The sequence below is a fragment of the Macaca mulatta genome, chromosome 13, assembly GCF_049350105.2.
Source record: "Macaca mulatta isolate MMU2019108-1 chromosome 13, T2T-MMU8v2.0, whole genome shotgun sequence".
Taxonomy (NCBI): Eukaryota; Metazoa; Chordata; class Mammalia; order Primates; family Cercopithecidae; genus Macaca; species Macaca mulatta.
The window spans coordinates 114,026,104-114,052,659 of NC_133418.1; the positions used below are offsets into that span (position 1 = coordinate 114,026,104).

Here is a 26,556-nt window from a genome sequence, read left to right on the forward strand (position 1 = left end):
TCCTTATCCTCTTATCTAGGCACATTTTCAAAACAGTGTATCTCCTTCCTATTTTCTCTTTTTTTCTATTTTTGAGATGGAGTCTCACTCTCTCTCCCAGGGTGGAGTGCAGTGGTGCAATCTCAGCTCACTGCAACCTCCGTCTCCCGGGTTCAAGCGATCCTCCTGCCTCAGCCTCCTGAGTAGCTGGGAATACAGGCGCACACCATCATGCCCAGCTAATTTTTGTAATTTTAGTAGAGACAGGGTTTCACCATATTGGTCAAGCTGGTCTCGAACTCCTGACCTCAGGTGAGCCACCGTGCCCTGCCTCCTTCCTATATATCTTTTTGCTTTTCGTCCTCAGTATCCATAGCTTTCCCTGGGTACCTCGCGCCCCCTGCTGTCCCTCTCTCGATGACCTTGCTCCTTCTCCATTAGTCCAGCCAATGTTTATTAGATGCCTACAGAATGCAAGAACAAGCCTAATAACCCAAATGATATTGGTGGGATTTCAGGTAAAAGGGAAAATCCATATAGAAACTCATCTTTTGTTTTTTATTTATTTCTCACTCATTCCACAAAATATCTGAAGCGTGATCTTTTGTTCTCTAAGATCTTCTAGTTAGAGCGTAAGTAATTTAAAAGGCGTATTTGCCCTATAAACCAGTCTGGTTTTCTAGGTGGCTGTGGACAGAAGCCGGAGCCCAGTCTGAACTTGAGACCGCGCTGGGGATTGGCGGGTTTGGGTACCCCGCCATGGCCGCCATCAATGCACGCAAGATGAAATTTGCTCTGCTGAAAGGCTCCTTCAGTGAGCAAGGCATTAACGAGTTTCTCAGGTAATTTGTTTTCTTAGGTTGTTTATTGTTTTTTCTCTTTGTTTGGTTCTGTCGTAGTTTTTTATTTGAAACTAGGTGTATATATGAGCCAGGTAATAAATGGGATTTCAAAATGCAAACTAATTCCAGAGAATTTAGAGTTTTTAAATTGTCTCCCTATTCATTCCTTTTTCCTTGGAATACTCTGCTTGCTGGATGAGGAGACTGCATTGCTGCCCTCAGGCCGCCCTGTGTGCCATTCTGTGCATCTGGCCCTGGGCTCTTCCTAATTCTCATAAAAGCCTCATGGGGCCGGGTACGGTGGCTCACGCCTGTAATCCCAGCACTTTGGGAGGCTGAGGCAGGCGGATCACCTGAGTACAGGAGTTCGAGACCAGCCTGACCAACGTGGAGAAACCCTGTCTCTACTAAAAACACAAAATTAGCCGGGCATGGTGGCACATGCCTGTAATCCCAGCTACTTGGGAGGCTGAGGCAGGTGAATCACTTGAACCCAGGAGGCGGAGGTTGCAGTGAGCTGAGATCACACCATTGCACTCCAGCCTGAGCAACAAGAGTGAAACTCCGTCTCAAAAAAAAGCCTCATGGGCTAGAGGCAGCCCTCTCTGTCCATCCTCACCCTCATACTCATTGTAATCTTGACCTTGGTAAATGTGGTTTCCATTTCTGGGCACTTGGCTTTGGAATGTAGTTATTTATTTGAAAATGGGTGTTCTTAAGTGACTCCAACAATGTGCAAACAACATGATAGGTTCTCAAAACTCTAAAACAAATATACAGAGCTCTCTACCCTGCTCTGCTATTCAACTCACCTAATCATCTTTTAGGCAATACAAGGCATTGACCTAAAGAGGTTTTGCTTTCCATTCTTGCTTTCTTCCTTGTTCATTTCTTAGCTGCTGTGTGAGAGATGTTCAGCACACAAAAGGCAGTTGAGAGGCTCGTGATGAATAATGACTAGGAAGAACAGCGTGTGAAAGCCTGCAGTGCTCTTGCTGCCAGTCTTCCTACTTGACACAGAAGTGTGTGTGTGTGCTGTGTGGAGAGTAGGAGCTCCAAAGTCAGGCACCTCAGTCCCAGCTCTGCCTTGAGTAGTGAAGTGGGAGGCATGGAGGAACCCTGTGAGATCAGCTGCTTCAGCCTCTGCCTAGGGGTAGACCGTGGCTCCTTCCCTCCCAGCTCTCACTCGTAGTTGGTTAGTATGCTTAATGGGTATTTTATTTTATTTTATTTTATTATTATTTTTTTTTTCCTGAGACAGTCTCGCTCTGTTGCCCGGGCTGGAGAGCAGTGGCACAGTCTTGGCTCACTGCACCCTCCACCTCCCAGGTTCAAGTGATTCTGTTGCCTCAGACTCCCGAGTAGCTGAGATTACAGGCGCCTGCCACCACACCTACCTAATTTTTGTAAAGTAGAGATGGGGTTTCACCAGGTTGGCCAGGCGGGTCTCGAACTCCTGACCTCAGGTGATCCACCCGTCAGCCTCCCAAAGTGCTGGGATTACAGGTGTGAGCCACCACACCTGGCCAAGGGGGCGTTTTCATTAAGAAGTTTATGGGGCCGGGCGTGGTGGCTCACGCCTGTAATTCCAGCACTTTGGGAGTCTGAGGCAAGCAGATCACTTGAGGCCAGGAGTTCGAAACCAGCCTGGCCACCATGGTGAAACCTCGTCCCTACTAAAACTACAAAAAATAAGCTGAGTGTGGTGGCATGGGCCTGCAATCCCAGCTACTCGGGAGGCTGAGGCACAAGAATCACTTGAACCCAGGAGGTGGAGGTTGCAGTGAGCTGAGATCGCGCCACTGCTCTCCAGCACAGGCCACAGAGCGTAACTTGGTCTCAAAGAAAAAGAAGTTTGTGGACTGCGTAAGTTTGTGATTGTCATAGAGTAGTATTTATTAAATCATGAAGTCAGAATGTGAATATAAATATATCATGTAATTTTTTTTTCTAATAATAGGTTTATTCTAGCCCATTGGTGCCATAGATTGTTAGTCTAGCTCCATTATTCTAGGAGTTGTTTGCTGAACTCTAAATATTTGTGCCCACAGTATTTCTAGCTCTGCTTTCCCAACAGCCCGATTACACCAGGTCTGGTATATTTCAAGTACTGATGTTTCTACACATATGCACCCCGCTCTCTGCCATCCCACTGGAACCAGTCGCGTCACTGCTGACATGCTTCCTCTGTACAGGTTCACAGCAGTCTTACAAAACTCACAGGCAGCCCATGTTCTGGATCAACTTTGATAATTATTTATGTACTTAATTTGTATTTCAGCAAATGCTCTGCTATTTTTAAAAACTTACTGATAGCAACTGACTGTATCTGATGCAGGGGGCTTAGTTGGGAATGTTGAATCTGGTTGTAATGTTGTCCGTGATTAAAAAGATAATGTTCTCGAGGTGTTTCTCAGGAATGTACTGCAGCAAGAAAGAAGAAATGTCTCGGCATAAACAAAGTAGGCAGACTGTTATTTTTAAAGTTGTTTATTCTTCTGCACCAGCAGTCCATAATAAATGTGTGTGTGTGTTTTGGTCATTTTTCCCCAAGGGAGCTCTCTTTTGGGCGTGGCTCCACGGCACCTGTAGGAGGCGGGGCTTTCCCTACCATCGTTGAGAGAGAGCCTTGGGACGGCAGGGATGGCGAGGTGAGTGTCCGGGAGGGAGGCTGTGCGGGCAGCAGTCCTGGTTTACTGTCTTGAGGCTGTGCATCTCTGCACCTGGAGTCAGGTCCTCTCCATCAGACCTCAGCCCTGGTGCACCCGTGGGCCTTTTAAGAGGTTCTTCTCTGAAGACCCTTCATCTTCCTTATCACAAGTTTAAGTGCTGCATGTCATTTGATATTCTTGACAGCCAAGACACTTTCCAGTAGTCAGGTTGCTTTCCTGATTATTACCTTAAAGTGAACATTTAACCTGGAATTCATGTACTTTATCTTAGAAAAACAGAAAATGATAGCTTTGAAATTAGCACTTACTTCTGCACTGTTGTGTCCCACCCTCCTCAAAAGGACATGTTCGGTGGCTTCCAGTGTTAAAGTGGTGAGTGATGTGATGTCGAAATGTTTCACCAGAGTTCTTAGCTTTTCCTTCCGTATAATCGTAGGTGCGAAGGTCCGGGTAGGGGTCAGACTGAGGAGAACCTGGGTTGTCAGCAGGGGTAGCTCTGGAGAGTTGCGCTTCTGTGAAATGAGATGTTGGCCTTCCAGGGCGTCCCCTCTGCAGATCTCACAGTGGCTTTCTGTCCCCCAGCTTCCCGTGGAGGATGACATTGACCTCAGTGATGTGGAACTTGATGACTTGGGGAAAGATGAGTTGTGAGAGCCACAACAGAGGCTTCAGACCATTTTCTTTTCTTGGGAGCCAGCGGATTTTTCCAGCAGTGAAGGGACATTGTCTACGATCAGATGACTCTCCCAGTGGCCTTTTAACCAAGAAGTAGTACTTGATTGGTCATTTGACAACACTGCAACAGTGAACTTTTGCATCTCAAGAAAACATTGAAAAATTCTATGAATTGTTGTAGCCGGTGAATTGTATCGTATTCTGTCACATTAATATTTTGAAGAAAACTCGGCTGTCGAAACGTTTTTCCCTCTCTCTGACTGCTGCTTGGATGTTCTTGGAGGCTGTTTCTTATGTATGGGTTTTTTAATGTGATTCCTTCATTTGAATATTAATGGCTTTTTCCATTAAAGAATAAAATATTTTGGATAATGCCGATAAATGTATGAAATTAGTATCTACATCATAAATTCAGAGTGATGTTTAGCAGTAAATTAATATTTTGAAGTGATACACAGATATCTTTCCTCCCCCACAAACTTTTTTAAACAAAAAACAAGATCTCTTTGCTTCAGATGGTGCCATCAATGCCTCCCCACAACAGAGATTTTACATGGAAACCGGACTCAGTGAGCACTGATTTCCCGCCCAATATTTGTCTTTGGGCTGTCTCTAGTGACTAATTATTAAGGAATCTAGCTGGTTATACAGTGCAAGGCTTTCTATGTTGTTATGAACCTCAGAATAGCCATTAAGACATGAAATACAGCAGCAGGTTACCAATGCGAACACATAGTTCGCATTTATGTAAAACATTCAGAAAAATGAAGTTTTGAATTTGTTAGAACCTTCAAAGGACTTGAGAGCATTTTATTGTAACTTAAAAAAAATAAATACAACTGTCACTAACTTTTGTGAGCAATTTCTCTGAAAAATATCTTAGTTCTGTAAGACATTTTAACCATTCTCTGGCTAAATAGTCTGCACGAACATGAGACAGGTGCCAGCTGGCCTTTCTAGTCGAGAAGACTAAGGTCAATATGGAAGTAGACATAGGGAAAATAGTCTTGGTTATTGAGTTGCAGTCCCGGGATCTCCACAGATGCCTACAAAAGAAGACATGGTCATGCTCTAAGTGCATAAACTAGTTTCCTGTCTTACACTTTCATTTTTGAGGAAGCTCTCCAGGCACCGAGCGTACATTCTGCTCTGCGTAGCTGTGGCCCACCCGCTCCAGCCCTCTCCTTGCTGTGCTTTAATGTGTATGACATGTAGATTTTCATAACAGGCTAACAAATTGTTTTGTTTTTGAGACAGTCTCTGTCACCCAGGCTGTAGCGCAGTGGCATGATCTCAGCTCACTACAACCTCTGCCTCCTGGGTTCAAGCAATTTTCCTGCCTCAGACTCCCAAGTAGCTGGGATTACAGGCATGCACCACCACTCCTGGCTAATTTTTTGTTGCTGCTGGTTTTTTTGAGACAGAGTTTTTCTCTGTTGCTAAGCTGGAGTACAGTGGCGTGATCTCAGCTCACTCAACCTCCGCCTCCCAGGTTCAAGCGATTCTCCTGCCTCAACCTCCCAAGTAGCTGGGACTATAGGCACACACCACCACACCCAGCTAATTTTTGTATTTTTAGTAGAAACGGGGTTTCACAATGTTGGCCAGGTTGTTCTCGATCTCTTGACTTCATGATCCACCTGCCTCGACCTCCCAAAGTGCTGGGATTACAGTGCCCGGCCCAATTTTTTTTTTTTTACTAGAGACAGGGTCTTACCATAACCCTTGACCTCAGGTGATCCGCCTGCCTCCCAAAGTGTTGGGATTACGGGTAGATACCAGTTTTTTGAAAGTATCTCCCATTCTACGGTAAGATGCTGACCTTACTGTGGAAATACTGCTGTTTCTGGATACCTACATCCAGTATACTTGTAGCGGCTACTTCATCCAGATGTCGGAAGACAGAGTTTAGAACCTCTCTTAAACGCTTGGTGGATGACTTCTTAAGCGGCTGCAGGAGCACTGCCTGGAAGTTCACTGGTAGTCCATACCTTTTCAGATAGACAAAATATGTCAGTTACTACTAGAAATAAGAAGACGGATAGAAGGAATCTGACAAGACACGAGTACATTCCAAAGATGAAAAGCTTCAACCAACACAGCTTCGTAAAGTCAAACTCGAGCAAAATGCTTAGGGTAGCGGTGATCTCTGGATAGAAAAAGCTCTAGAATTTGCTAACCCCCTTCTGATACCTAGTTTTCAACTGTAGAGCCAAAGAGGGCATCCCTCTGGCCATGAGTGACAGTTCATGGCGCGTGCTCAAGCTGAATGCGGGTAGTTGGACTGAACATTCGGACTCAAGGCGTTTGTCTAAAACCCACCTTGGCCATTTTTCTCCACTAAAGGAGAGGCAAAAATCTGGTTTATCAAGGTGGTTATTATTTTCGCTGAGTTCTTGGGTAGATAGAAAACATTTTTAATGTACCTAATTGGATACCTGAGCCCATGAAAACCAGTTGTTGGGGTGAGCTGTTCCTGTGGTTTTAGCCCACACAAAATACAGCAAGTGCTGTAAATGGCAAACAGTTTGTGATTGTTGAAGTATTTTTATACTCTCAGGGAGCAAAGGACTGGATGTTCAGTAGTTAGCACCTGTGTTCCCTCGGGATCCCTAGGCCTTGATGTGAACTCCATCTTTACAGGCCCTTTCACCCACCTATTGCTCTGATTTATCTAGAGTGGGGTCTGCCATATACATCAGTCCTGGGAGCAGGACCTATTAATATTACTAAGGTTTTACTTTTTTTTTTTTTTTTTTTTTTGAGACGGGGTCTCACTCTGTCACCCGGGCTGGAGTGCAATGGCACGATCTTGGTTCACTGCAACCTCCGCTTCCCAGGTTCAACCTGTTCTCCTGCCTCAGCCTCCCAAGTAGCTGGGATTACAGGCACCCGCCACCACCACACCAGGCTAATTCCACCATAGTCATTACCAAGTTGTCCTGGAGGTTGTTTATCCATCTAGGACCCATCCTTAAAGCTGAAAGCACTCCTCCCCCAGCAGCGTGGCTTGAGGGAGAAGCCTGTTGTGCTTGCTGTGGTGGGTGGTAGGCACCCTAGGTCCTTAATGGACATGCACTCCAGCCCTTAACCTTTCCTCAGCCTCTGCGCTCTTCCGACCCTTCCCGGCCCTGTCCTGTCTCTGTGGCACCCATCCTGCGAATAATGCCTTCTCCATTCTGCCCAGAACAAGACCCCATGCCAGGCGCAGTGGTGCGCACCTGTAATCCCAGCACTTTGGGGAACCAAGGCAGGCTGGATCACCTGAGGTCAGGAGTTCAAGACCAGCCTGGCCAACATGGTGAAACCCCATCGCTACTAAAATTACAAAAATTACATGCCTATAATCCCAGCTACTTGGAAGGCTGAGGCAGGAGAATTGCTTGAACCCAGGAGGCGGAGGTTGCAGTGAGACAAGACTGCCACTGCACTCCAGCCTGGGCGACAGCAAGAGTCCATTTCAAAAAAAAAGGACCCCAGGAGCGACTGGCCCATCCCCCTCATTCTCCCCAAGGCCCCGCCCCATGCTGTGCCCTCCTCTGGTCAAGGCCCTGCCCCTGCTGTTCCCTGCAGTCACTTGGTGGGGAGCCATTCATGCTGAGGGACTGTAGGTAAGACACCCTCGACCCTCCGCTGTAGGGCTCGGCCCTTCTACTCTCGCTTCCCTTGATCAGCGCCCCACCCGGCTAACATAAGAACGCCCACTGCACGCAGCTCTCATGCCGCCGGGCTTCCCGAGAGCCAGATCTGAAAGTCTGATGCCTGTCACTCACTCCTTTAACCACTGCCCGCCAGCGTCTCACACCGATGCCCTCCTACCAGCCAAATCCCAGGGACAGCTACAGCCTTCACTTTTCCTTCTCGCACCTCCTCTTGCTCCTTAAATGCTGGGTGTCCCTGTGGTACTGTTTCCCGCTGCCACGCTCCCTGGATGATCCGTCCACTTACCTGCTACTGGTGATTGCCTATCATCTCCCCCGACCAGACCCAAGGATCCAGCCACCTGGCGGGGCTCAGCAGCCTCGCCGCTGCCCCACCCCCCACCTGTTTTCGTCTTGGGTCACTTAAGCAGCTGGGATTCGTCATCCATGAGGATGAACCCCACCTCCTCAACCAAGGACTGTGCCTGCGTCACACTGGCTTTATTCAGTCAACAAACATTTCATGTCTACTCTTTGTCCAACTCTGTGCTGGGTGGCAGAGGTACAGAGAGAAGCCAGACTCAGTGCCCAGCACAGGGACAGAAGGAAAGCGGCTCCTGAGACAGGAAGATAGCAGCAAGCGCCAAACGGGGCGCAGACCGACAGGAGCCCAAAGCAGCCCAAGCAGCAGGGGCGTGTGCGCTTTGCCTCCTCCCTCTTGCCTCTGCGCTTACTCTGAAGAACTGGTTAGCTCAATATCTGTTTTCTTAGATTATGGTACCCCCATACAATGGAATATGATGAAGCCATTAAAAAGGATCAAGTAGCTCTACTCATATTGATCTGCGAGGATCCCACAAAGCAAATGGAATAAGCAAGGTGCAGAACATTGAATCCCCTTTTGTGGGAGTCGCAAGTGTCCCAAAGCCATTTGCCGCAATTATCTCTGGACAGTGAGACTCAGGAACTTCTCACAGTACCTGCTTCTGAACTTGACTTCTTGAGAATTAGTTTTGCATCTGTTTTTAGGGATAATACTTCGCTTTATTGAGCCTAAGTACTATATTAAGGAGGTCGGTCTCGACCTCTCTCGGGCAAATGTGCATCCTGAAAGGCATGGACAGGCTTCACTGTGTTAGGACTGAGAGCAACTGACTTCTGAGCTGGGCAGGGTTGATGTGAGGCTGTGTATAGTAGAGATGGCTAGAATACTCCCAGGAGCTGGGTACACCCTCCAAGCCAATGCTGCCATCTGTGTCGGTATAGGCTTTTGAGATGGGCGTGCACAGGTGTGCATGGGTGCAGGTGTGGGTGTGGTGCATGTGCAGGGCAGAAGAACGAGGAACCAGGGTCAGATCTGTACCTGGGTAGACCACACACTGACAGCCTCATGGAAGGTGAATTGGAGGCCAAGAACAAAGAGGACGCTTATGGCAACAGCCAGGCCAGTGGGGCCAGACCCGTGGAAGCGAGAGTACAAAGGCAGAGTGGACCGGGCCTATCACAGGTGTCCAAACTGACCCTGAAGTTTGGGGTCTGATGAGGGGAAGGATGAGGAGGCCACTGGCAGAAACAGGGAAGCAGAGGAAGGGGTGTGGGAGGGGAGATGAGACAGATACCCAGATAAAGCCTACGGCAGGCGGATGGCAAGACCTAGAGACCAGGGAACATGGGCAGGAAAACGAGGGAAAGCAGGAGACATCGGCCAGGGGGACGGCAGGGAAGGATGAGGAGCTCTTCAATGCAGGCGGGGAAGGGGTCCGCAAGTCACACAGAGGGTCCCGGGGCTGGAGGAGTCCAGGAGGCTGCGAGTCAGAGCAGCAGGCAGGGCACAGTGCTCCGTGATGCGGGACGCAGCCACACGGGGCAGGAAGGTGACCTTCAAAGGTGTTTCCTCTCTGATTCCACTTTCATAAAAATCTGTAAGAATCATGTATCTATTCATAAAAAACCAACAAACCCTACGCCTAAAGGGGCACCCACGGGGATGCTGGCAGTGTTCTCTCCTGGTGTTAAAATTACAGGAGATTTTTATTCACTCTGCTTACCTAGAGTTGCCAGATTTCTCACAGTGAAGCAATTTTTGTGTTTTTTTTGCTGGAGTTTCTCTTGTTGCCCAGGCTGGAGTGCAGCGGTGCGGTCTGGGCTCACTGTCATCTCCGCCTCCCGGGCTCAAGTGATCCTCCCACCTCAGCCTCCCAAGTAGCCAGTACTACAGGCCCACGCCACCACTCCCAGCTAATTTTTTATTTTTAGTAGAGGTGGGGTTTCGCCATGTTGGCCAGGCTGGTCTCACGGTCCATGACAACGGCCTATCTTTTTTTTTTTTTTTAAATTAGGCAAAGGCCAGGCATGGTGGCTCACGCCTGTAATCCCAGCACTTTGGAAGGCTGAGGCGGGCAGATCACCTGAGGTTAGGAGGAGCTCGAGACTAACCTGGCCAACATGGCAAAACCCTGCCTCTACTAAAAATACAAAAAAGTAGCTGGGCATGATGGTGGGCTCCTGTAATCCCAGCTACTAGGGAGGCTGAGACAGGAGAATCTCTTGAACCCGAGAGGCGGAGGTTGCAGTGGGCCAGGAATGTGCCATTGCACTCTAGCCTGGGCAACAAGAGTGAAACTCCATCTCAAAAAAAAAAAAGGCAAAATAAGCTCTGTTGGTGGTGGTGTGGTTTTGGTTTTCTCTCTGGACTGCCTTGAGGGGTGGGGCTTCCAGGCCGAGGATGGAGGCAGCCCAAGAACGCTTTTCGGGAGCCACTGGGGCCCTGCAGGCTTCATGAGGGTGGGAACAGGAGCCAGCCAGAGGTCCACAAGGGGCATGCGGGTAGGGCGCTGGGGAGAACCCAGATGACACTTGCCCCAAGCGTGGCAGGAGTGGCGGGAGCAGACAGCAGGGGACGCAGGGCTGAGGGAGGGTGTATTATTTGACTCGGAACTGAGCATGTTGCCAACTGCCACAGTCACAGAAAGGAGACGGGTGGAGGGTGGAGAGAAGGCAGGAGCTGGGGTGCCCCCATAGCTCCCACAGACCCTGTCCATCCTCAGGACAGCCTCAGCCGGGGCATCACTGCCACGCACCTCAGCACGGACTCCACAAACACTCTGAGGGCCTTCACGTGGATCCAGGCAATGAAGGCTTCGCTGAAGTTCACCTTGAGCCAGCGCAGCAGGGGTCCCTGAAAGGACAGAAGAGCCCGGTGACCCCTCCTGGCCACCCCGCCCAACACAGAGCCAAGAAAGGACTTGGGTTTTGACAGAGCACGCCCTGAACTGAGAAGAAGTGCCCAGGAGCCAGAAGCAGAGAGTTGGTCGGACCAGCCCTGGGTCAGGCTCAGGACCTCGAGGTCCAGGGCGCCTGGTGCCGGGGAAGCTCAGCGCGCCAGCCACCCGGTGCATGCACGGGGCCACCGCAGACCGCAGCACGGGGAGCTGGGCAGCCCCTGACCTCAGGGCTTTCAGCGGGCAGCCAGGGGCTTCTGCCTGACACTGCACAGCCAGGGAGTCCACCTTCTCAGAGGCTCTGCCCCCAGGGTCCTGGCATCAACCACAGCAGCGCCTCCCCTCACAGCCCCACCTCACGTGGCCACAGCAGCAGCCACTGATACTGGTGTGGCAGGTCCTCCTGGGAGCTCAGAGTCTGGGAGCAAGAGCTCCGAGCTCCCGCCCGACACTGCAACTGCCCACAAAGGTCAGGGGTGGGTTCAGCAAGGGCTGCCAAGGGAGGAGAGCTGAGCTGCCGGCCACCACCCCAGCCAGGGCCCTGCCCGTCCCAGCTCCAGCCACCTCCAGCCAGGGGCCCGGGGAGAGGCGCCCTGGCCGACAAGCACCCTTCACTCCTGGCGGGGGCAGCTCCAAAGAGGCCCTGCAGATTAGGAGGAAGGCATGATTCTGGCTCCTCAAATTTAAGACCTCAAAAGCCATGTTAGAGAACAGAAAAATGCAAGGATTCATTTTCCCAGAAGGCGCCTGAGCTGGCGAGGAGATGCGAGCCCGGGACCCCGGGGTTCCCGGGGCGTTGCTTACCTCACCCTCGCCCTCACTCTCTCTCTCTCTGTCGGTCTGCCCCGCAGCGGGCCTATCAGGGTTACCTAGCGGGGTTACCTTAACCTTGTGGTCCGGGAAGGTGGATGATCCCTTTTTAAGAGCAACACAGGAAGTTTGCTAAAGGCACAGAAATGATTTATTAATCTTTCAGCAAACATGCATCACAAACAAATAAATCATTCTCATCGCCTGAAAGGCACGAGAGAGCAAGCTCAGGAATTCAGGCCCACCCTCGAGACTCGCGTGCTGGCTAGACTAGAGATGTGGTAGGCGCTCACCGGGCTCCCGGAGTGGTGAAGGCAGAGGGGGGGCAGCGTTAAGCCTTTGGGTTCCATATTCCAAGCACAGAGCCAATCTCTGGCAGAGGGGTCAGTCCTGAGCCCCCTCCCCTTGCTTGGGCTTGGCCAGGACCCCCATCGCAGGCCGACCAGGACAGCACCGGGAGGCATAAGTGGAAACGGCTGTCTGCGCTCTGTCAAGGTGGCTCTACCACGCCCAGCCACAGATGCCTTCCTGGCATTCAGGGGGCACCTCAGCGTGCACAGTGCAGGAGATGAGTTGGGCATGCATTTAGGACACTCACCCTTTCCCATTCTGTCTCTGCAAACAGGTGGGAAACACAGGGAAATCCCACTTTGCTCTCAAAGTACACTCAAACCCAGGGCCTGGCCTGTCCCTCTGGTTGACGAGTGACAAAAAGGATGCAAGACGTTTGGTCATGCACTTCTAGATAGGCCAGAGGGACCAGATTCTCAGGAGGCCAGTGGGGCTGACCTAAGCTGAGAGTGCCTCCACCTCCCGCCCACAGAGACCCTGGCAGGGCCCCCAGGGCAGTGTGGGCAAAGGCTATGCCGCGTAAACTACGCCAGCTGGGAACCTGAGCCACATGTGGCAGGTGGCAGGCTCCTGTGTGTCACCCTGTTCCCTGCGGGTCTGGCAGGCCCGGGTCAGTGCCCAGGTGGGTGCCAAAGGCCCTGCTTCGCCACCTGTCCCCAGCAGGGCCTCCCAACGTGGAGGCTGCCATGGTCTAGCCCCATCCAGAGATACTGTGCAGGGGGTCGGGACCAGGACTGAATCGAGCTGGGAAAAAGCCTGGCTAAAGAGAACAGCCGGGGTGTGCCCAGGTAACGAGGGTTTCAGGTGAGCTGAGGCTAAGGAAGGAAATGCTTTGGAGCTCAGCTTTCACTGGGGGCAATCTCCCCTGCCTGGTGTCTGGGTCTGTGGGCCCTGCTCTGAGGACTGGAGCACCCAAAGGGCCAGGGGTCCCCAGCTCCAGCTCGGGTCCTTGTCCTCAGGAGGGGACACCCACCCCACAGGCTCAGCTGGAGCCCAGCAGCCTCTGGCTCTGAGGCGTGTCTCACTTGCTGTGCACACACATGTCCACACACACACACACACGCACACACACACGTGTGAGCGCCCTGTGCTTCTGTTTTGGGGAAAGAGGATGAAAAATCCCTATATAAACGTTTATATTATCAGCTCTTGTTTCCTTTCTAAAGGGAAACAGACCAGACCAGAAGGGCTCCGAGAACCCCACTATGGGGGCTCCGTGACTCGGTTTGCTCGTGAGGGGGGTGCTGCTCATCTCCAGTCCCTGCGAAAAGGTCGCTAGGTCGCTGACAGAGAGGCCAAGCCCCCAGGAGCCCGGAGTACACACTTGAAGGGACGGACACCGGGAGCACTCCCTGCCTGCCCGCGGCCATGGCACTCCTCCCCACGGAGGTCCTCACAGCGCTGTGTTCACACAGCGACTTCCCCCCAAAGGCCTCAAGAATATTCTACTCATTCCTCCCGCCCCGTCACTAGCGGCTGGACTGGAAGGTGCTCCACAGAACCCTCCCTGGTGGGCACGGGGAAGAAGGGGCCCAAAAACACTCCACCCAGACAGGCTCCTTCCAAGTGGCCCGGCCTAGCCCAGCACCGCGGCGGGAGGACTGAGTATGGAAGATGCCCACTTCACGGAGCGGCGGGGTGACCTTCCCACAGCTCTCCTGCCCACAGTTCAAATGCGAGCATCTAGTTTTGCTCCCTGGGGAGCTAAGCTGTCCTCCTACATGAAGGGTTTCTGAGTGGCTGTGGTTGGAGGTCTCCAGATAAGCACCCCTCCGTGCTAAGGACACAGGGGAGGTCAATACAGGGGCTAGTGGTGCCCTGGAAACCTCACGGCTGCGATCTCCAAGGCCCAGCACTGCCCACCCTGCACACAGATGCTCCCGCCTGGAGCCCACGTGCCTCGCTCAGTTCCAGGAAGGTCTGGCGGGTCATCCGGCCAGCTTGCCTCTCAGAGCCTCAGTTTCTCATCCGTACTGTGGAGTTAGCAACCCCTTCCTGGCAGGGCGGTGCTGGGGACCGTGAGAGTGTGTGTGGAAAGCGCTGGCTGGGGGGACCCCCGGCTCCCGCCCCCGGCTCCCGCCCCCAGCTCCCCCGCCCCCAGCTCCCCTGCCTGGGCTCCTTTGTGCTCACCGTCCCCCCTCCCAGACCCTGCTCAGATGTCCCCTGAGAACAGACGGTCCCCATGGTGTGAGCCCAGGAGCCTGGTGGGGACAATGAGAGGGAGAGCTGGAGACTTGGGAGGACTCTTCTATCCCCAGGCCACTGGGTAGGGGCAGGAGGAGCTGCTCAATCACATACTCACATACTGTTGCTTCTTATCGGACAGTAATCTGGCCATCTCCTCCCTTTCCCTTTTAATTTCTTTCTCATCATAGTAAAATTCACGAACAGTGAACCTTAAAACAAGCAAACCATGGGCTTTCACTCAGCAGCTTTCCAGAGGGGCAGAGACGCCCCGCAGCAGGAGATGAACGAAACCCGGAGGACACTTACTTGTTTTCTTTGGCCTTGGTTTTGAAGTCTTCGATCACTTTTCGAAACAGAGTCACAGTGAAAAGGCCCCCCTCCTTGTCCTCAGTAATGAGTCTGTTGGAGAGAAGCATCTGTTGGCTGGACTCACTGCCAGGCCCTGTGTGGGACTGGGGCTCAGAGGCCCCCGGGGCCTAGTGGCCTGCACTTGGGGTCCTTGGCAGCAGTCGAGGGCTGGGGAACCAAGGACACTCCCTGAGATTTCCTAACCCCTGGCTGCCTGCCCTTCCCTCCTGCCCCTTCCACACTCCTCTAGGCTAAGGCCTCAGCGGGGCTCGGGGTGCAGGCAGTGCAGGGGCCTGGGCTTCAGCGCCCGCTTATCAAATGCCTGAGAGACCAAGCCCCCCTGGGCCGCCGTCACCTCAGCTGGCACGGGGTGTCCCTGGCTCTGATGTGCCGCCTGATAGTGAAGCGGAGTGGTGGAAACTATCTCACAAGGTCCATTTCACTTGCAATGTCACAAAGTCCTAACGGAACACAGCCTCCCAAGCACGTCTCAACCCAGGACCACTGGGGCCACTGTCTCCAGCAACTCAGGAATTCTTGGGGCCAGCGGTCTAAGCATCTCTGAGTCCTATTGGCCAGAAGACGGGAAGTGGGAGCCCTCAGGGCCAGACACGATCTTACAGCATGCTAGCAGGGTCACCCTTTCTGTTTCTCACAGCCCCTGCCCATAGGGGCTGCCCCCAGGCTCCAGGTATTTCTAGAGTCATCTGTGCAGGCTTTCAGGTGGCTGGTGACAATGAAGGGCCTGAGGCTCTGGTCTGGGAGGCCAGGCCACCTACCAAGGTAGCCGATCCTGGCACGGATCCCCGGTGCTTGGTATTTAAGAGCAGTGAATGCTCCTGCCAGCACACCAGCTTCCAGGGCCAGCTCCTCTGCTCCAGAGCCTTACTCCTCTTCCCTGCCTCCCCTGTAACCTCGGGCTGTGATTGTCCTGTTCCTTGCACCTTTCAATTTAGATCCCGATGATTGCCATCTCCTGGCCCTGGGAGAGCCCCTTCCCCCAGCAGGGGCCCCAGGGCAAAGGCCTCGCACCAGGAGCTCTGTATGTGAGGAGTCAGATGAATAGGCTGGCTGCCTGACGAGCATTCTAAAACCTCTTCAAATTACAAACCATCTCAGCCATACAAAAAGGCATAGAGGAAAATGAGTACCATGCTGGGCATGGTGGCTCACACCTGTAATCCCAGCACTTTGGGAGGCTGAGGCAGGCGGATCACCTGAGGTCAGGAGTTCGAGACCAGCCTGACCAACATGGTGAAAGCCCACCTCTACCAAAAATATAAAAATTAGCTGGCTGTGTTGGTGCTCGTCTATAATCCCAGTTACTTGAGAGGCTGAGGTAGGAGAGTTGCTTAAACCCGGGAGGCCGGAGGTTGCAGTGAGCTGAGCTCGTGCCACTACACTCCAGCCTGGGCAACAGAGTGAGCCTCCGTCTCAAAAAAAAAAGAAAACGCGCAGCTTTGGATCAGCCACCCAAAACCAAAGCTCCAGCCGGTGAAAGCCCACGTGCTCCTACCCCGTATGTGCCACTCACTCCATCCTGGGCCACCACCATCCTGAGTGTGGCCTTCCTCCCCGTGACCCATCCCCACAATTCCCTGTGCACCTGTGTGTGCCCGAGTCACACCCATTTCACACCCATTTCAGACCCATTTCACATCCATTTCACACCCATTTCAGACCCATTTCACATCCATTTCACATCCATTTCACACCCATTTCACACCCATTTCACATTCATTTCACACCCATTTCAGACCCATTTCACATCCATTTCACACCCATTTCAGACCCATTTCACATCCATTTCACACCCATTTCACACCCATTTCACATCAATTTCACACCCATTTCACATCCATTTCACATCCATTTCACACCCATTTCACATCCATTTCACACCCATTTCAGACCCATTTCACATCCATTTCACATCCATTTCACACCCATTTCAGACCCATTTCACATCCATTTCACACCCATTTCAGACCCATTTCACATCCATTTCACATCGATTTCACACCCATTTCACACCCATTTCACATCGATTTCACACCCATTTCACATCCATTTCACATCCATTTCACACCCATTTCAGACCCATTTCACATCCATTTCACATCCATTTCACACCCATTTCACATCCATTTCGCATCCATTTCACACCCATTTCACACCCATTTCACATCCATTTCACACCCATTTTACATCCATTTCACACCCATTTCACACCCTCTGCTTCTCTGCAGCAGCCTTTCCCCTTCTTCCCTCCTGACACACGGGGCCGGCATCCTTGGTTCCCCCGCCACGCAGTGTCCCATGATGGACACAGTTTGTAACCTGCCCTCCGCCTGTCACTCTGCCAGGGTCCACTGGCCACTCCTGCTCTGGCCCCCGCAGGCCACATGCCGAGGCTGCTTTCCCTCCCGGCTCCCGCTGTGGCCGTTCACTGGGCAGCTGCTCAGGCCAGGGCTGGCTTCCCCCTCTGGCAGGGAAGAATTGATGCTGAGCCGAGAATGCAGAGCCAGAATGCAGCAGAGGCAATGGCATGGAGAGGCTGCTCGGCCAGGTGGGACCAGGGCAGCCTTCCCAGGGCAGGGGCAGGGAAGTGAAGTTTTGAAAGAGGAAGGCACTCTGGCATGTGACAAGGTGTGAGACACTGACAGAATTCCAGGCCAAGGGACAGGAGAGGGCCCAGGTGTGGAGGGCCGGGGGGGCCTTACACCCTCAGGGCATGTTTGGTGGTTGGGTGCCCTGAAGCATCCGGGGGCCCTGGGAGCAAGCTGGGGTCTCACTTACTTGGTTGATCGAGGGACCACCATATCTGAGAGAGATTCGTAGGTTTTTTGCCATTGTGAATAGTTTGATCTGCAAGAATACAGAATCATTCCGTAATTTTTTGCAGAAAAGGCTCTTGGGTGTCCTGAGTGCTTAGGAAGCTGCACACCCCTTTTCCTGAGGGCCTGAAGGTGAGCAGGGATGGGGTCAGAGGGAGCCCTAACCTCCCCTGAGGCCCGGCTGTGCCCATGGGGAATCCCCTGCCCAGCCTCCCTGGGGTACCCACAGACGTCCCTTTATGAAGAGCTATGGATGCACTTGGGGCTCACTAACAACCGTCTAATCTGGGCCCCTTGTGGCCTTGGGCAAGCTAACCAGCCTCTCCAGCCTCAGGACAATGGAATCACCAGACTTCCCAGGCCTTTGGTGAGGATGAAATAAAATAATGTCGACCACGCGTTGGGTATATAGCAAGCACTCAATAAATGGCTGCTTCTGTCATGGCCACAACCTCTATCACCCAACAACTGTCCCTGCTGGCACAGCCGCAGGCAGGGCCCCGTGAAGGAATGACTGTTTCCCGGGAACTAGGGCTGGGCAGGGAGCATCTTCATCCACTCCGCCCAAGTCACCAACGGGCCCACCTTCCTCTCTGCTGGGCAGGGCCAGTTGCCTTCGTGATCGCCCAGCACAGGCCGAGATACCCACTTGCCCGGCACTCACTTGGGGACGATGACCAGAAGTGTGATGAGATACTCAGAATCCAGCACGAAGTCCTCCTTGCTCACAATATCACTCAGTGTCCGGGTGAAGAGGTTCCCCCTAAAAGGCAGGTGGAACAAAGGGTGTGAACGGTGTGAGCAGAAAGGGACACAGTGACCCCACAAACCCATGCCCAGGCACTGGGGCTGAGGGGCAGTTCTCAAGGCAGGGTGGGCACCAGGGATGCTGGAGCCTAGAAGAACACAGCAATTCTCAGCAATGATTGCTCCCCGCCAACCGCAGGGCCAGGCTCTGTGCTGGGGTCACAGCTGCTGCCTCCTCTCCTCTAGGGACAGGGAGGCTGGCAGGGCCTCAGGTACTATCACCCATCACCCAAGGGGCTGCCGAATCCAACACCTCAGTGACCTGTACTGCCCCGGTGCACGGTGCCAGCCACAGCTGCTACAGGAGGGGGGCCTCGGGTGGCAGGCAGCTAACGTTACTCAAGTGTCAACACCACGGCCAGCTCTTGGAGCTGCATGAGCCATCCTCGATAGAGTTCCGTGTCACTTTACAGGCCTCCCAGCCCAGCAGCCAGGGGACACTCACCTGAAATAGCTTTCTACATGCCCAGTGGACCTGGTCTGAGTGGAGGGTATGGTATTATTGGCACATGGATCAAGGCTGTCAGATCAGCAAATGGGCCAAGATCAAACTACCCAGGCTGTATGCGGGACCAGCACAGGGGCGGTGACGTCGGCACAGAGTGCTTCCTGGGAAATCGCTCTCCAGCACTCAGCCATGGCCAAAGCTTTAAAGGCAATGGGAAACACCCTCCTCAGGGAGCCTGTGTGGCTTCTTTGCCATCTCCTGCCTGAACATCACTGACCAGCTGCATGGCCATGGATAAAGCCCTTAGGTTCCTTCTCCCTGGGCACCACATGCATGAGCCTCCCTGTCCTAGAACTGAACATATTACCCTTACACTGTCCCACCTCTCTCCCTGGCTCACCTCTGAACCCCCAACACGAAGCCAGCTTTCCACACATGTTTGTCGAATGAATAACTACGAGCTCTGCAAGTGCAAAAATTGTATTGTATTCTGCTTTATATCTTAGGGTTTAGCGTCAGGCCTGAGGGCACAGTGCATACTTGGTACATGTACAACAAAAGAAGAAAAGAGAGCGCAGAGGAGGGAGTTAGAAACGTTCATCCCTCTTCGTACGCCGCCCTCTTATACTTGCTGTATGTGCTCAGTAAATCAATTAAAGTCACTGCAAATCAATGAATGATCAATGAATGATGGAACCTCACCAGTTGAGTGAAGAGGCTGGACCAGGTGTTTGCTCAAGTCCCAACCAGTCCTGAGGAAATCCATCACAGGGTGATGCTGTGTGAGTGGATGGCCCCATGGTATGCGGGCTCCAAGCTAGAATGGATGGATGACCCATCCCCACTTAGGGCTCTCTGTGCTGGCGCCTGGCCTCTGTCCCATACTCCAGAGCTCATGCCCACTTACTTTTGACACGAAGCCAGGCATCCAACAGCAAGGGTCTCCAGTTGAAGTGGGCTTTTTTTTTTTTTTTTCTCTTAGACAGAGTTTCACTCTTGTTGCCCAGGCTGGAGTGCAGTGGCGTGATCTCGGCTCACTGCAACCTCCTCCTCCCAGGTTCAAGCAATTCTCCTGCCTCAGCCTCCTGAGTAGCTGGGATTACAGGTGTGCACCACTACGCCCAGCTAATTTTGTATTTTTAGTAGAGACGAGGTTCCTCCATGTTGGTCAGGCTGGTCTCAAACTCCTGGCCTCAGGTGATCTACCTGCCTCAGCCTCCCAAAGTGCTGGGACTACAGGTATGAGCCACTGTGCCTGGCCTAAAAACCATCTATGGTTTTTAATTTTCTTTCCACTAATGTACCATTTGCTTTTTTCACAAGAAGACAGCTGGCCCAGTGACCCTCAGAAGTGGACTGCAGAAGTGGGGGTACCTCCCAGGTAACATTCTGTCTGCTTACAGTAGTGGGCCAATCAGGGGGAGGGCAGTTGGTTCGGGGCTCCCTGTGTCACTTCCCTTTTCTGGAGTTAGGGGCCAAGTGTAGGTATCATATTGAAAACTCTACAACTGACCAGGGTTCTCGGAGAACAACCAACAGCATCAGATCCAGAGTCTGGGGGGACTGGGCTGCTCCTCCATGCCAGCCAACCCCACCTCACCCTGTTCAGGAGCAGCCTCCCCAGCAGGAGCTCACCTGGCTTCTCTCTCTTTTTTTTTTTTTTTTTTGAGACAGAGTCTCACTCTATGCCCAGGCTGGAGTGCAGTGGTGATCTCAGCTCACTGCAACCTCTGTCTCCCAGGTTCAAGTGATCCTCGTGCCTCAGCCTCCCAAGTAGCTGGAATTACAGGTGCACACCACCATGCCTAGCTAATTTTTGTATTTTTAGTAGAGACGGGGTTTCACCATGTTGGCCAGGTCAAACTCTTAGCCTCACGTGATCCACCCGCCTCAGCCTCCTAAAGTGTTGGGATTACAGGCGTGAGCCACCATGTCTGGCTACATGGCTTCTCTTACACACCTCCAACAACAGGACACTCACTACCTCACAAGACAGTCCCTGCCACTGCGTTGCTGAGTTAACACTTTTCTCTGGCATCTCTACCATCGTGGTAACTGTTCTGCCAGCGGAGCCTGCTCCCTCTCCCACATAGTGGTTCTTCAGGTGGATGGAGAAGGCACCTGAGTCCCTGAGGCTGCTCTGCTCTTGTCCACAGAGCCCACTACCCTGCTGCGCTTTGCAACGGGCCGTGCTCTGATATCCTGGCCTCCTGTCAGCCCCGGGGGCCCTCTGTGCAGCCTCCACAGGGGAGGACTGGGTGCAGCACCCAGGCGCCCTGGAGAAGCTGGGAGACGGAAGCGAGTGGTGAGGAGCAGCACGGCCGCATCCTCTTCCCTGGGCATATGCACGGGGCGTGATCACCCTCGCCTGGCCCTTTCCTCCTCTCCCAGCACGCGGCTCTTGGAGAGGTGAGAGTGCCTCCACCTGTCTGTCATGCACGGGCACAGACTCCCAGGTGGCCCAGTGGCAGGACAGGCAAACGCTACGCCCCCGCCAGGACTCGCCCTCGCCAGATGTGGAGGCTGGTGAATACACACATGGATTTCTTTTCCAGGTTCTCCAGGTTTGTCTTCAGAGTGTTGTAAGCGGCTGTTCGGGACTTCAGGTCCATCTCGATCTGCGCCAGTTGCTGTTTGGGAAAGCAAAAGCTCCTGGTGACCTTGGGCACTGAAGGAGTTGGCTGAACACTTTGAAATGGCCACAAAAGCTCATGGTGCGTTCAAGAAAAAGAACTGCCCTGGCCATTTGCCAGGATGGCTTCCGTTTACCAGCATTTGGCCCTTCCAAGGAGCCCCTGTGTGGCACCCAGGCGCCAAGCCATGATGGCTTTTCTAGGATGACTCAATGAGCCCAACCTTTCCTGATTTCAAGCCCATCCTGAACAGTCGGGACATCCCACACCCACACCTACCCTCTCGGGCTCTGCTGGAGGGCAGCTCAGGCTGACCCCCAATTGTTGCTTCCAGGAGGACCCGACATTGCCTGGCCCTCACAAATGTCCCGTCTCCTGGCTTGGCTGTGCCAATATCCCTCGCATGTGTTGGCAGGGGCAAGGAAGTGCAGTGGACAGAAACAAGACAGGCCCAGGCTCAAGCCACGCCCTCCTGCTTTCTGGCCGACTGGCTCAGGTTCCCCATTTGTTCCAGAGGGCGGATAATGCCAGTGCTGAGAGCCGACTGTGCCAGGCTCCTTCCCATTCCCTCCTCGCAGCCTCATGCAGTAACACCCCACCAGCTTAGGCAACCGGCCATGGCAGGAGCATTTACACCACGGCCATCAACAAATGCTACAGGCCAGCACACGGCTGCTGACGGGAGAATCTCAACAGTCAATAGATGAAGAAAATGGGTGCTCCACAGAATGCCAACAGCTTTAGTCTAAATATATATATTTTTATACATGGATGAATTCATTGTAAACTTTTAAACATTGGTTACCTTTTGGGAGAATAAAGGGAATGGGGGTGATGATCACAGCTCGAATGATTTTATTATTTTAAAGATAAAATCATAAAATAATTTTAAAGATAAAATAATTAAATATAATTAAAATGATAAAAATGATTAAATTAAATGATTATATTCAAATGGTAGGCTGGGCAAGGTAGCTCATGCCTATAATCCCAGCAATTTGAGAGGCCAAGGTGAGAGGATCACCTGAGGTAAGGAGTTTGAGACCAGCCTGGCCAACATGATAAAACCCTGTCTCTACTAAAAATACAAAAATTGGCTGGGCATGGTGGTGGATGCCTGTAATCCCAGCTACTCAGGAGGCTCAGGCAGGAGAATTGCTTGAACCCGGGAGGCGGAAGTTGCAGTGAGCTGAGATCGCGCCACTGTACTCCAGCTTGGGTGACAGAGTGAGACTTTGTCTCAAAAAATATATATAATAAAATGGGCCAGGCACGGTGGCTCATGCCTGAAATCCTAGCACTTTGGGAGGCCGAGGTGGGCAGATTGCCTGAGCTCAGGAGTTTGAGACCAGCCTGGGCAACATGGTGAAACCCTGTCTCTACTCAAAATACCAAAAAGTTAGCTGGGCATGGCGACGTGTGCCTATAATCCTACCTACTCAGGAGGCTGAGGCAGGAGAATTGCTTGAACCTGGGAGGTGGAGGCTGCAGTGAGCCGAGATCTCACCACTGCACTCCAGCCTGGGCAACACAGTGAAACTCTGTCTCAAAAAAATAATAATAATAAAATGATAAAAATGATAATTAAAGAAAAAGATTTAAAGTGATGATTTTAAAGATAAAAACTAAATGTTTTTCTCTTGACATTTTGCCATGTTTGTTTTTTTATAAAATTCATCTTTTTATAATAATTTTTTAAAACTTTCAAGTTTGAAATGATTATAGATTCACAGGATGTTGCAAAAATAGTACATAGAGATCCTAAGTACTCTCCATGCAGTTTCCACAGTGATTTCCCACACCTCACCATACAACTATACTATTTGGCACTATACAACTGCATACTATACTGTACTGTGCAACTATATTGTACGACTATACAACTATATTAAACTCTTCTGCACTATAGAAGTATACTGTGCAACTGTATAGTATACAGCATTATGCAACTATATAACTATATGATTACTATTCTGCACTATATAGCTCTATTACTATACTGTACTGTCCTATACAACTATACTATACTATACTATTCTGCACCACACCATCATAGTTCTGTATCATAACCAGGAAACTGACATGGGTACAACCCACAGATCTTGCTTTTTAAAATAAGATTTGTATATTTTTTGGGGAAAAAAAGCAAAAAAAAAAAAATATTGCTTGTCTTTATTTTTCTGATTTCATCACAAGCCAATGAAAAATTGCTGAGAGGTATTTGGGAGCAAGTAAAACAATGGTGGGAACTAGAGTTTTGGAACCAGTGAGGCCCACATTTAAATGCCAGTTCTGACTTTTACTGGCTGTGTGACCTGATATAAGCTCCTTGACCTCTCTGAGCAAAGTGACCCAGAATTACTGTGAGATAATAGAGGAATCTCCTTTGACTAAATGTCTCTAGTTGACAGATTGAGACCTCTCGTTGGCAGAACGAGGCTGAGGCGGGGGGTGTCACACTGTGTTCCTGGTGTAGGAAGGACTGAGGCAGCCTGTGTTCCTGGTGTAGGAAGGACCGAGGGAGCCAACACCCCGGAGCCTCTGCCCCTGCTCCCGCCAGGAGCTGCTTCCCTGCGCTGGAGCCAGTCCAGGGCTTCCTTGGGAAGTGGTACCATGCACACAGTCAACCCGCAGGCTCTGGTCCCCAAGACCTGCATCCCCATCCCGGCATAATACTCCAACTGTGGCAGGCCCTGGATCGCGCACTCAACACCTCAGCTTCCTCTTCTGCACTCAGAGGAAAGCGATGTCCACCCCATGGCATGAGGTGGATAGTAAGAGAGCCCAGCACAGTCTCGGGCACATCTGGAATGCCACCAAACCAGTGCCCTCCTTCCTTCCTGCCAAAGGCACTCTTAGGGTGCTCTGGATGGGAGAAGCCAGGTCTCCCTACAGCCCCTCTGCCCCCTCCATGTGCTCCAGGGGCCCTCCACACTGAGTCTGGCATCCCTGGGACTCAGAGAATCCCAAACTGGCCCATGGTGAGGCAGAGAAGGGCCAGCCCCACCAGCCACCGTGTGCTTCCAGTTCCTTGGTGGACATGCACGGCGCCCTCTGAAGGGAACACCTGGCACAGGTGCTCTGGGCAGCCCCTCCTTGAAGGGCCTTCCAGAATCACTGCCTGATCGTTCCAGCAGGGGCCTGGGCCCCTTTGATGTTAGCAGCCCCCAAGGTGCCCCACCCAGATTCCCGAGCTTTCTGGCCCCACCCTACTTTCCAGGAGACCTGCAGGAGTTGCCAGAGGACAGGTCAGAGGCCCAGCTCCACCCTGACCCTTGGCCACAGTCACAGTAGAGAACCGGGCGCCTTTGTTCCTGGCCCAGGCTGAGACTCTCCCACAGCCATGGGGGCCAGCAGGAGACGGGACACATTAGGGGCTCAGTGTTTTGTGGCAGAAGGGAGAGCCAGGCCTCAGAAACCATCAGCCTCAGTCTCATGGTCCTCATCACTCTCGCCCTCAGTGATGATACAGAGAAGTCACCCAGCTCCAGGCGCCCACAGCATCCCCTGGGACTCGAGTCACAGGGTGTTCATTTTATCAAGTGGAGTGGAGGCTATGGCTGAACAGGACAGAGGACTGTTGGGACACTTACTGCCTCTCCATTGTCACAAGTGGAGAGCGAAGAGCTGGTGCAGTATCTCAAGAGGTTAGGGCTCCCAAGCCAAACTCTCCACTTAAAGCAAATAGTTTTGCAGGTGAACAATCCCCTGGGGGCTAGAGGTGTCAGGTTCGTAGGAGTAGATGATGGGGGAGCTGCCTTCACCATTAGTAACTTTTTTTTTTGGTGGGGGGATGGAATCTCATTCTGTTGCCCAAGCTGGAGAGCAGTGTAACCTCCACCTCCCGGATTCAAGCGATTCTCCTGCCTCAGCCTCCCGACTAGCTGGGACTACAGGTGTGTGCCACCACGCCCAGCTAAGTTTTGTATTTTTTAGTAGAGACAGGGTTTCACCATATTGGACAGACTGGTCTCGAACTCCTGACCTTGTGATCCACCCACCTTGGCTTCCCAAAGTGCTGGGATTACAGGCGTGAGCCACCGTGCCTGGCCACCATCAGTAACTTTTGAAAAAAGAAGTGGAGCAGCAAGTGAATGGGTGCTGGGCCCTCGAGGGGAGGCCAGGGGACTGACTCTTTCTCTGTCCAGGGCTGCCCTAAAACCCCAAACCTGCCCAGTGCATGGAAGGAGGCCACACCTCAGAAACCCAGAGGCCCAGTCAGGGCAGGCTGAGGCTGTTGACAGGGGGTGCCTACCCAGGCTCAGACCCCAGGCTCTTGCCCGCCTGACCCACCAGTCAGCTGTCCCCCAGAGCAGTCCCTTTTCTCACCTTGGCTATTGTGTCCACCACGCTCACGAGCGGCTGCTTGGCAGGGTATTTGGCCATGTCCCATTCAAAGTGGGTCACAAAGGATGTTAAGTCAACTGGAAGAATACAAACACATTTCAACACATGAGCCTGCGCTCTGTGTCCACGAGCGAGACTTCGGAATCCCAAGTCAAGCATCACCGTGGACATGAAGGCAGCCATCACGGGCAACGCTGGTGGGCAGGCACAGGGCTCTGGCAAAGCAAACGTTCCCTGTGGGAGCAGGGAGCTGTGAGCCCGTGGGAGCTGTGAGCCCGTGGGAGCTGTGAGCCCGTGGGAGCTGTCAGCCCAAGCACTAGACAGTTTCAACCTTCACTTTCCATTTCAAAGAAGGCATTTTCCACATTAGCAAAATACTGGACTTTGTGACTGTGGTTTATATTAAACGGCAGGGAGGTGCATTTTTCAGTATATGCTATTTAGAGAAAAGTCTCTGGTGAACAGACCACACCAGTGTTTTCACATATTTCCTTTTTTTCTTTTCATTCCACCAAACCCACTGCCTTCAGAATGTCTCTGGCTCATTCTAACCAGGTGTGGGGTGGAGCGAGCCCCGGAATTGAAGTCAGCTGACTCAACCCTTAGGCTAGGAGAGAATCCATTTCCCTACCTGAGACACAGCGGAGTGGCACCTTGCCTGCTCTCTTCAGATTAGTTCGCCACACGCTTAAAGAGAGCTACCTGGGCCAGCCGCCCCAGGACCTGACCTCTTTTAATACGCCGGTCTATGGGAGAGC

The 26,556-nt window shown here is 52.2% G+C and overlaps 2 protein-coding genes across 9 annotated transcripts in view; one reads left to right on the forward strand and one right to left on the reverse strand.

Annotated features, from left to right (window-relative positions):
* PDIA6 (protein disulfide isomerase family A member 6) overlaps positions 1 to 5,054 on the forward strand; it is a 28,605-nt gene extending 23,551 nt beyond the window's left edge. Inside the window, 3 exon segments of the mRNA NM_001266635.1 lie at positions 663 to 821; positions 3,376 to 3,472; positions 4,076 to 5,054. Of these exon segments, the coding sequence (NP_001253564.1) occupies positions 663 to 821; positions 3,376 to 3,472; positions 4,076 to 4,144 (325 nt within the window). The 3' untranslated portion in view covers positions 4,145 to 5,054.
* The window catches only part of ATP6V1C2 (ATPase H+ transporting V1 subunit C2), a 66,271-nt gene continuing 43,010 nt past the window's right edge, over positions 3,296 to 26,556 (reverse strand). For 3 of the 8 annotated variants that reach the window (XM_077960141.1, XM_077960140.1, XM_077960142.1), the window contains 7 exons: positions 25,781 to 25,875; positions 21,357 to 21,448; positions 18,228 to 18,326; positions 17,526 to 17,594; positions 14,685 to 14,777; positions 14,494 to 14,587; positions 11,302 to 11,972 (listed from right to left, as the gene is read on the reverse strand). In XM_077960141.1, the coding sequence (XP_077816267.1) occupies positions 11,442 to 11,972; positions 14,494 to 14,587; positions 14,685 to 14,777; positions 17,526 to 17,594; positions 18,228 to 18,326; positions 21,357 to 21,448; positions 25,781 to 25,875 (1,073 nt within the window). In that variant the 3' untranslated portion in view covers positions 11,302 to 11,441. Of the gene's footprint in view, positions 5,215 to 6,026; positions 6,160 to 9,587; positions 9,730 to 10,889; positions 10,988 to 11,301; positions 11,973 to 14,493; positions 14,588 to 14,684; positions 14,778 to 17,525; positions 17,595 to 18,227; positions 18,327 to 21,356; positions 21,449 to 25,780; positions 25,876 to 26,556 lie in introns of those variants that run through there. The other 5 variants (XM_015111714.3, XM_028831973.2, XM_015111712.3 and 2 more) reach the window with 4 other exon arrangements.